This window comes from Mercenaria mercenaria, unplaced genomic scaffold, assembly GCF_021730395.1.
Source record: "Mercenaria mercenaria strain notata unplaced genomic scaffold, MADL_Memer_1 contig_4448, whole genome shotgun sequence".
NCBI lineage: Eukaryota > Metazoa > Mollusca > Bivalvia > Venerida > Veneridae > Mercenaria > Mercenaria mercenaria.
Genome location: NW_026462676.1, coordinates 31,566 through 42,545, shown reverse-complemented (window position 1 = coordinate 42,545; position 10,980 = coordinate 31,566). Strand labels below are relative to the sequence as shown.

The 10,980-nt window shown below is 33.7% G+C and overlaps 1 protein-coding gene across 1 annotated transcript; it reads left to right on the top strand.

Annotated features, from left to right (window-relative positions):
* Positions 1-4,219: 4,219 nt before the first annotated feature.
* LOC128553884 (uncharacterized) lies at positions 4,220-9,610 on the top strand. The gene is made up of 5 exons (XM_053535079.1): positions 4,220-4,347; positions 5,075-5,191; positions 6,759-7,310; positions 8,036-8,542; positions 9,507-9,610. Exons 2-5 carry the CDS (start codon positions 5,101-5,103, stop codon positions 9,608-9,610), a joined length of 1,254 nt encoding a protein of 417 aa, XP_053391054.1. The 5' UTR covers positions 4,220-4,347; positions 5,075-5,100.
* Positions 9,611-10,980: the final 1,370 nt, after the last annotated feature.

Below are 10,980 nucleotides of genomic sequence, written 5' to 3'. Positions count from 1 at the left end.
AAATTTGCATACGTGCTGAGGATTACATTTCTTGTTCTTTTATTATCTTAATATCTTATCTTAAATGATCTCTTTGTTTGCTACAAAGTAAGTGGTGTCTGAATATCCGTACACTTTGTCACGAAATGCGTTACATCTTGAAATTAAATAAACTTTATTAAACTTTAATAAACTGTATTAATGATGAAATATTGTTTTCAGTACTCTCTTGTAATAGGAAATATAAAGCATCATGTAAAATCTGAAACAAATTATATCTAGTAATCATTGTTTCTCGGTAGCACAATGGTAGAATGCTCATTTCGAGTGAGGGTGTTGATGAATTCGCTGCGCCACATCAAATATGTACTGGCAGCTTCCTCGCTTAGTGTTCAGCACTAAGACGATACAATGTAGTGCTAGGACTGGTCAGCCCGATACCAGTATAATGTGACTTATGGCGTATCATGTTACGTGTCTATAGCTTGATATTCCATGGAGGCAACACTATAAAGATGGATACTGCGCTCACAGATACAAGTAGATACCGTCGTTTGTATGACTGAAACTGTTGAAAAAGACGTTAAATCTGAACACACACTTCAGTGTTTGACAGTTTGAATAGTAGTACAGATACACAAAGATAGCTTTCGTTGTTTATGGAAATTTCAGTAGTCGCCTGCAGAACAATACATTCAAACAAAAAATCGAATGCTAAAGTTATGTATGCACTATTGCTATAATCGTATGCCTTTGTTTGCATGAATCCAAACTACATTTACAAATCTGTTACACTTTGTCATGAAGCCTGTGTCACTTTACTCAAAAATCCATTACCGTAGATTGTAGGAATAATACTCGTTTTTTGTGTATTTACGTCTGCAGAAGGCCGCGGGGTTGTTTGTGACCGAGACCGATTCCGGTACGTTTTTTAATTAACATTCTTGGAAACGGTAAACATGTTTTAGAAATCCATTACCAGGGCCCAGGAATCAACAGCATTTCTAAAAGGATGTAATGAAGGTTTTTTACCGATGGTTTTTATCTGTCATTATTACAAACAAAAAAATACCCGTATTTTTGCATGTCACTTAAATATTTGGTAAACAGGATCACTGTTTCAAAAGTAATACCTTTTCAATCGAATAATTTTGAGTACGAACATATGTAGAGTACGGATGAGTACGAACGTAGTGCACAGCTTTTAAGTGTTTTATCCAAATTCTTCACGAAATTAAACAAAAACATTCATACTGATAGGTACAACAAGAGGGCCATGAACGCCCTGTATCGCTGACCTGTTGACCTGAAGATCATCAAAATTAACATTCTGACCAAGTTTCATTAAGATATGGTCATTAATGTGGCCTCTAAAGTGTTAACTAGCTATTCCTTTGATCTGACCCGGTGCCCTAGGTTTCTTTCCCACATGACCCAGATTGGTATTTGACCTAAAAATCATCAAGATTAACATTCTGACTAAGTAACATGAAGATACAGTCATAAATGTGACCTCTAGAGTGTTAACATTCTTTTCCTTTGATTTGACCTAGTGACCTCGTTTTTGACTCCACCTAACCCAGATTTAAAAAAAAACAAACTTATAGATCATCAACATTAACATTCTGACCAAGTTTCATTAAGATATGGTCATAAATATGGCCTCTACAGTGTTAACTAGATTTTCCTTTCATTTGACCTGGTGACCTAGTTTTTAATTCTACATGACTCAGATTCAAACTGGACCTTGAGATTATCAAGGTTAATATTCTGACTAAGGTTCATGAAGATACAATTATAAACGTGGCCTCTAGTGTGTTAACAAGCTTTTCTTTTGATTTGACCTGGTGACCTAATTTTTTAACTGCAGTTGACTCAGTTTCATAGTTGTTCAATATTTCATTATGGGTAACATTCTGACCAAGCTTTTATTAAGATTTGACCGAAATTGCAACCTCTAGAATGTTAACAAACTTTTCCTTTGATTTAAACTTGTGACCTAGCTCTTAATCTCAGATGTACCAAAATCAAACTATTCTAAGAATTTATTGAGAGTAATATTCTGACCAAGTTTCATTAAAATTGGGCTAAAATTGTGACCTCTAGAATTTTAACAAAGTTTTCTTTTGATTTGACCTGTGACCTAGTTTTTGCTTCCAGATAACCCAATGTCAAACTCATCCAAGATTTTATTGAAGGTAACATTCTGATTAAGTTTCATTAAGATTTGGCCAAAATTGTGACCTCTAGAGTGTCAACAGTCAAATTGTTTACGACGGACGCCGACGGACGACGGACACAGAGCGATCATAAAAGCTAAAATTATTCAAATGATTCCTTAAAAAAACAATTGCACAAGTTACACGCAATTCTTCAGTCACGGTTTTTAACCAAAAAATAAATGAATCGACTCCGACTTCTAAAAGTGGAGTAAACAAGGGGTGGAGCGAGTACGAACATTTTTGGGGGCAGTGTGTTTGGATTTGGTAACTGATACTGCTAAACGTATGGATTAGATTGCATCTTTTATGCTATAAGAAGAGGTTTTCATGAAAGATACAAGGCGCAGGTACCAGATATATAATAATAGGATTATGTAAACTTGTTTAACGTTATGAAACAGAAGATGTAAATATGTATGAAGAACACAACATATTCCTACACATTACAATAGATATACAAATATGCTAAAACTCACTCAGTTTTCAAAAGATACAAATGTGTTAAATAATTTGGCAATCATTTACTGCGAAAGAACCTTTAATGTGAGATCAAATGGATTAAGTACTTTATAAATGTTTGATGTAATTGTCCTGCTTTACATTGCTGTAAACTTTTCTGTGTATAACGATGCACCATAGCATACTTATGTGAATTATTTTTGTACACTTTTAAAATATATCAGATACGGGCGAAAATAAATCCGCATGATCACCTTACACCGATATTGTAATATTTACAATCTCTTAATTGCTAATTTTCATTTTCTGTGAAAATGAATATAATTGTGATATTTTAACTAACGAATGCGAATGCTATTTTGTATTTTCAGCAAATATCAAGGATTAATCCAACTAGAACAGATACCGTTCAGCAATGCAGAAAGGACTAAAATTGACAACTTCTACCTAACTGCGCTTAAAACTTTTAACTCGTTTGAAAACCGGATAAAAATTGATCCAGCCGAATGCCGTGGTAACTACTGTAAGTAATATCATAATAAAAAAGGAATGCACCGGAAATTCCCACCTGAAACACAATAAAGCGTGTTCGTAAATATCTTACTAGCAACTTCAAATTATTGCTCAAAACACGAAATCAGTAAGGCGTTTTTGTGTATATCTTTCCATGCAATGTGATTTATCACTTAAAACAAGATTGTTCGTTAATGTCTTATTATGCACTATGCATTACTGCATTAAACACTAAATCCAAAAATGAGTATTCAAGAACATTTTGTTAATTACCTCTTGAAATAATAAACCAAGAAAGTGTATTCGTGAAAATGAATTACCGTTTGAAACACTAAATCAGTAATAAATCGTGTTCGGGAATATCTACCTTTGAATTACCGCTTGAAATACTTTATACAGTACTCAGTAAAACGTGTTCACGAATATCTTGCTACGCTGTGTGAATTACGGTTGTCTCCCTGCATCCGAAACGTAACCTCCTTGTATGTGCTCGTTTTTCCTAATATACATATATATACTTATAGGGTTTTCGTCTGAAATTGATTATTAGAACTGGCACATAGGTAGGTCTTTGTGTCTTGAAAACCCGCACAAATCTTCTAGATTGTGATCAGCTATGATCAGAATTCAAAATAATTTGATTTTAATTATCATTTGGTGATTAATTGGATACGGCTTACTATAGGCCAAACACCTTCACATATCTCTCTTGAGCCCACTTTTGTAGGCTTTAAGAGTTTTGAAATATTGACTTCCCGTATGGAAGAAAAAACATACATCCCCTAATACACACACCACTCTTCGTCGGCTCCTATCTTGGCAGTAAACACATCACACGTGCATATTTACTAACTACTGAAAGTTTTAAAACTCCATTTTATTATTCCGGTGTAACTTAAGGTCATTATGACTCTGCTATTTAATGTGTTAAAAACATAAGGGTCAACTATTTTTGTTTAAACGTGCAACAAGGTTACTTATTAGATCTAACACTAAAAGTGTTCAATATTTTCTTTCTTTCCTTACAAAGCCGACACGAACAAGATTAGAAGTCCACCACTATTCTGCCGACACGGAGTTAGGCCGTCGAACCAATCTAAGCGTTGTTTATATGATAAAGACGAGAATGGTATCATAGATGGATGTCGATCCCTAAGCCATCTTCAAAACTGTAGTAAGTTTAATGAATATTGTACAAAATTGCTTCATTGATATTTGTCTTTATTACTTACCATATTGGATAAAACTTGTGTTCGTAGTGTATTTCCCACTTGATGTTCTTGTGTAAAACAGAATTGTTCATTGTTAAAATGTCATTCTTGATTCGTAACACTTCCCACAACTTCTCTACCCCTTTCCCATCTTTGTATTTGGCTTATAATTAAATTGTACTTGTTGTTGGAATTCGGAGCAACCTGTCTGCTGTATCTTTCCTCTACAATTTCTTTTTATTGCCGGCCTACTTTGCAGGGTTTGGCTCTCTGGCTGTATTAGGGTATTCTGTACTTCTTGTATATAAATCCTAATCTTTTATTTTCTTATTATTGCTGGTGTATTTAAATTCTCCGATTTAATAAAGTTATACATTATCTATTTTCCTCTAAGGGACGTGTAGTTAGATCTAGATAATATCGAAATTTACAGATTATCAAATGTACAAACATAAATCAGTTTTATTGTGAACGATATATTAGCAATCGCAAAATTCTTTACATGAATAACATAATATGAATAACACAGTATACAACGATTTTCATGCATTTAATTAGTTAAAATTATTTTTTTCAAACAAATAGATGTTAGACAAACATTTGGACACCTCTCCTGTCAAGATTTACATTAAGTCTACTTGAATTGTCCTCATTTATTTACTAGGCTGAGATGATAAAATTTGTTTGCAGAACATTTTGATTGTCCTATTGACTACATGAAGTGTCCAGGTAGCTTCTGTATTCCTTTCATGTATGTGTGTAATGGAAGAATAGATTGTCCAGACGGATATGATGAAAATATATGTGGTAAGAAGAAAATTGCTGCATATTTTGTTTTCGTTCAAATAACAATATTCACAAGAAGATATTTTTTAAACATAAATGTTCAGTACTTAACATAGAAAATTATAAAGTTACGCCAATTTGAATTAATTTCCTTGCATTTTAAGTTCAAAAATGTTTATTGGAAAGTCAGGAGAAAGTTTGCGCTTTAAGTTTCATAATTATGAGTATTATTTTAGGAAAAATGCAAAGTATATATTGGTTTGGACTTTCATTTTCACAGTGAAACATTTGTATATTTCATCACATTACATTACATTCGACTTGCATTTGAAGAGCGTTATTTTGAAGGAGCTATGCGTTGAATATGAAATTATTTTAAATCACTTTATTTGACTTGTACTTGAAAATAGAGAATATGTAGGAAATGTACGCTGTCTGTAAAATTATTGTATTTGATACTTTGAAGAGTGAACATTTTGCAGGAAATATGTTTAGTATACATTGTTTTGTACTTGTATTCTAAAGAGTGTAAATCAGTAGGAAATATGTATAGTATATGAAAACGTTTAGTTTGACTTGTACTTAAAAAGAGAAAGGCTATGGAGGAATTAGCAAATGATCGTTATATTACTATAGAAGAGGCCGATAAAGGTGGAGCGGTGGTTGTCATGGACTCTTCATATTATAAACAGATGATTAAATCACAAGACGTGAAATAAAGGAATTTCTATGGTCTACCAATTATTCATATAAGCCAGCAGATAAATAACGCATGCTCTTTGCAAAATTTATAGGTAGTGACATTTACAAAAGCCAAAGATTTAAACACAACGCCCAATATCTGCTGGACGGCGGGTATTTTTCTACGTAAATTGACTGAATACGTACAAAGCAGTATAACAAGTAGTACGGATTTTTAACACACTACCGCAAAAAGCTATTCAGCAATCTAATTATGTTGATGTTAAATTATTGTATTCAAATATTCCCCACGCTCTAGGAATAAAAACATTAGAATTTGGAGAAATAAACACCCTGAAACAATTTTCAAAATTTACATTTTTACTTTCTGCTACAGAATTTATTTTGAAAGATAACACTATCGTGATGAGAAATTTTATAGGCAAATTAGATGCAATACCATGGGCACTAAATTTTAACCGATGTCAGTTATTGGCTATTTAGAAAAAAAACTATTATACAAGGAGGTAGTAAAAACATATGGAACGCAATTCAAAGAGTATTTTATACACAACTGGAAGAGGGTATTAGATGACATTTTTATTTTATGGCTAAAATCATTTACAGAATCAGCAAGGAAACAAGAAATTTCTGATAGAAGGGAATAAGTACCATTTCAGGAACGGTCGACAATTCAATACTAAATTTTTCGGTACTTGTGAAATACAAATTGTCATGATTATATAGAATGAAATATTCCGGATGTTCAAAAGATTATATTGGAGAAACGTCTAATCTACGAAATCGAGTTACTCTTGAAATGTCAAACATATGTTTTAGCTGGCCGTTTTACCTTGAAATTAAATAACCGTCTATCGTTTAAGAGATTAATCTTTATTCCTTTCAGGCTGTGAAAGCACACGAAACAAAATTATTATTATGCGTCCCTGGCTGCCCGTCGAAAGTTCTGAAAACTCCAAGAAACTTTACGAGATTTCGACCCGACTCGGAGGATTACTATTTACAGATAAAAACACAGTACAGATATTAGGTGTTGATTACCACAATCGGGAATTAGAACCTGAAGTAATAATGGAGAGCACTGATGTTTTGTCACACAGTGAACTTTTCAATAAAGCATATAAAATACATCATCTTAATTCATACGAAAACAACACATTCTTTGAAGATATGTTTAATGGAAGTTACCAACAATTCGGTATAATTTGGTTATCTCACTCCGGTGAGGGAACGGATTCAGAGCACTTCATTTTTTCGAAGCTTGAACATATCGAGAACCAGTCGTCTAATGTATTCATGAAATATCGTTTAGAAATTGACAAACACTTGAGAACAGAATTATTAGTGAATGCTAAGTCTTCTCTAAAAGAAATAAAAGTAAGAAATATCGAAATACTTGGAACGATTGGAGCACAGCTTTTTCCAGAAGTGTGTACAGGTAAGATTTCTAATGACTTATTTATTTTAAGGTTGTACGATGCATTACTGTTAAGAAAATAACAACAAAGATAAGTAGCATATTAATAAAGAGTTTTCATATCGCTTCATTTATAATGTAAAAGAAAACGATAATTGATGCGCGGCGACAAAGAGAACAATGCTTTATATGCCAATGACTTATGTTTAAACGAATTATAACGAAACTAAAATGTCCTAGTCTGATTTGGAAAACATTGGTAGGAATAAACAAGAATTTGGTTGTTTTTGGTTGAAAATAACCTGATAAAATATATATCGACACTATCACACTTCATACATTTAAAAAAAACTTATTAAAATGAAAACATGGTTTTACTTTGAACTTTATTTTAGCGTTATTCATTTTAAAAATATACCGTAAGGATGGACTTAAACCGAGCCTACAACATTTTTGTTTATATCGTATTGGGCGACCTGTAGATTTCCAACTGTTTTTATTTCAAAAACAATTATTCATGCTTATTGTTAGTTCAGTTTTACTACGCAAGGTGATAACTTCATTTTGAGGTTAGACGAAATAAATTCCGTCATGCAAAATCTTACATTCTTATAATAACGGCCCACTGTAAGTAACTTAAGATAAAGCATGCAAATAAATTTTACAATTTGAACAAGCTGTAGTACGTGCACATGCATTTTTGAGAGTATAAAGACGGTTATATTATATATTGACATGTTTTTCAGGAAAAATGTTGTCTTGCAAGGGCAGATATCGATGTATTTCCAGTAAAGTTTGCATACCATTCAAACAGTTATGCGACAGCAGAAAACAATGTCCACATGGAGACGACGAAGACCATTGTGACTTCAAATGCCCTGCATATTGCTCTTGTCGTCCATTAGTTATTGATTGTTCTAATATTGGCAAAGCTAATGTTAACTTTAGCGCATCTTCCCCAACACGTGTTTTAGACATAAGCAATTCCACCTTTATTTGTAGCGATCTTCTTGAAAATGCAGAGACAAGACGAATATTTTCATTATTGATTTCCCTGAACATGTCTTGGTGCGAAATTAGGTTTCTATCAAACTCTTCGTTTACGTATTTGAGCAATCTCCGTGTTCTTGACGTTACTTTTAATAAATTTAGAAAGCTTCCGAAAAATGTTTTTAACGATTTGAAAGCTTTACGTTACCTGAATATACATGGGAACCGGCAACTAAAACAACTAGAACCAGGAGCTTTCAACGGTATTTTGATAAACTCTCTGACACTTAGTTATACTTCAATATGAACGTTATCAGCAAATTCTTTCAACGGAATTAACCTGAACCATCTTGATTTATCCTATAGTAACATTCTAACAGTAAACGATATGGCTTTTAATCTTTTAACGACAGATTCCATTGACATACGGAGAAATCCTGTTAAAGAATTTACAAAAAAACATGTTCGCTGGTGTAACTGGTATTAAGAAACTTAAGACCCCTGCCTTCAAATATTGTTGCATACGACCCTACTCTGTTGCTGAAGACGACTGCCTTCCACACAAAGACGAGTTTTCATCCTGCGCAGATTTGATGAGAAATTCTACTCTTCGAGCTCTTATGTGGGTTAATTGGATCTTAGCTCTATTTGGAAATATAATATCACTTGTTTATAGGCTTTTATATGACAGGAAAAGATTGAAACTTGGTTATGGTATATTTGTTACCAACTTGGCATTAGCTGATCTACTCATGGGAGTCTACATGCTGATAATTGCTATAGCTGATAAAATCTTTAGAAACAGGTAAATTTTTAGCTTTGTTTGCAAAGCAATAAAATAACATGTCATATACGAAAATGTATTCAGATTCTGTATCATTGAAGTTAAGAAAAATGAGCAAAAAAGACTAAGTATGATTAACCTGTGTAGGGCATAAATTTAAAATCAAGATTTGAGCCGCACCATGAGAAAACCAACATTTGCTACCAGCTTGGATCCTGACCATACAGCGCATCCTCACAGTCTGGCTAGGATCGATGCTGTCTACGAACACTTTCTCTAAACAAACATTAAGTAGTGTTGTTCTGTTCGGTGAAAATATACATGTAATGATTTACATTGCAATTTGATAGTGTACAACTTTCAAATAGTTGTAGAGAAATGCTCATAAGTTTATAAAGAATATATTGTAAATTGACAGACAAATGTAAAGATTTATATTGCAGATACATTGAAGTGGATGACTATTGGAGAAAAAGCGCATGGTGCCAACTGGCTGGAGTATTATCTACGGTGTCTTCTGAAGCCAGTGTCCTTTTCATGTGCCTAATCACCATTGACAGAATTCTGGTCATAAAATATCCTTTCGGACATGTGCGCATCACCGTTAAGTCTGCCATGTGTGTTGTAATTGCAACCTGGCTATTTGTTTTTGTAATATCACTTGTGCCAGTGTTTTACACAGACTACTTTAAAGACAAGTTTTACAGCAAATCTGGGGTTTGTCTAGCTTTACCTCTGACACGTGATCGTCCACCAGGATGGCTTTATTCAATCTTACTCTTCATAGGATTCAATATGATTACCTTCATCTTAATTGCTGTCGGTCAGTTACTCACCTATGCAGAAATTAGGAAGCATACATCAATGCAGAAATCACTCAATGTGACACGCACAAACGATTTGAAGGTCGCAAGAAATCTACTTTTTGTAGTGACGACAGACTTTCTGTGTTGGTTTCCAGTTGGCACGATGGGTAAGTAAAAGAGTAGGATTATCATTGGCTCTCGGACAACCTTAGGAATCTGTTCAAAAACCTAGACACAATCACCGACTTTTATTATATGCAGCCTAACATAAATCTGTGGTTGAACACTAACCTTTGAATTTTTGAAGTAAAAAAAAATAAGAAAATGATTTATATGAAAATTTCTTGTTGAGGTCATGAACATGCTTTTATTGAGTAAATTCTTGTTCATAAGTGAAAACTATTGGCCCTCGCGAACAATGGCTGTATATTGTATCTCTTTGTAACGTCTTCACTGATAGTATTTGATATAAAAGTGCCTTCTTTGAAATTTAGTCTCCCACACACTTTAAAGTATAATATACTTTCTGAGTTAACGTTTACGTAGCTATACAAACATCAGAAGGTATCTGTTCTGCTTGTTATTAACTTTATCACACGGGTTTAAATTTGTTTAGAATGGATGTTAGCTACGCACAATGTAACGTGTTTTAATACAACTGCATGCCAATAGCTATAATATTGCATTGCAACAGTCCCCGCTTTTTTATACTATAAAAAAAGAAGAATTTACTAATATTCCTTTTTGATTTATGTAGGTATTTTAGCGTTGACGGGCCACACTATACCAGGAGAAGTGTTTGCTTGGACTGCAGTGTTTGTCTTACCCATTAATTCCGCTCTGAACCCTTTCATGTACACGCTGACGGCTATCTACAATAAACAGGTTCTTAATTTACAATTGTGTTCCTATAGTCTATATATTTTTTGTGCTTGGTTTTACGCCAAATCGACATAATTATATATTTGATTGATGTTGGAGGAAGGCCCCAGGTACCCTGCAAGCATCGTTTCATCACGGGCGAGCATTTGGGTAGAACCACATACCTTCTCTAAGCCAGCACATAAAGAATTCACTGACCCGAGCCTTGAACCCCCATCGGCAAGGGGCG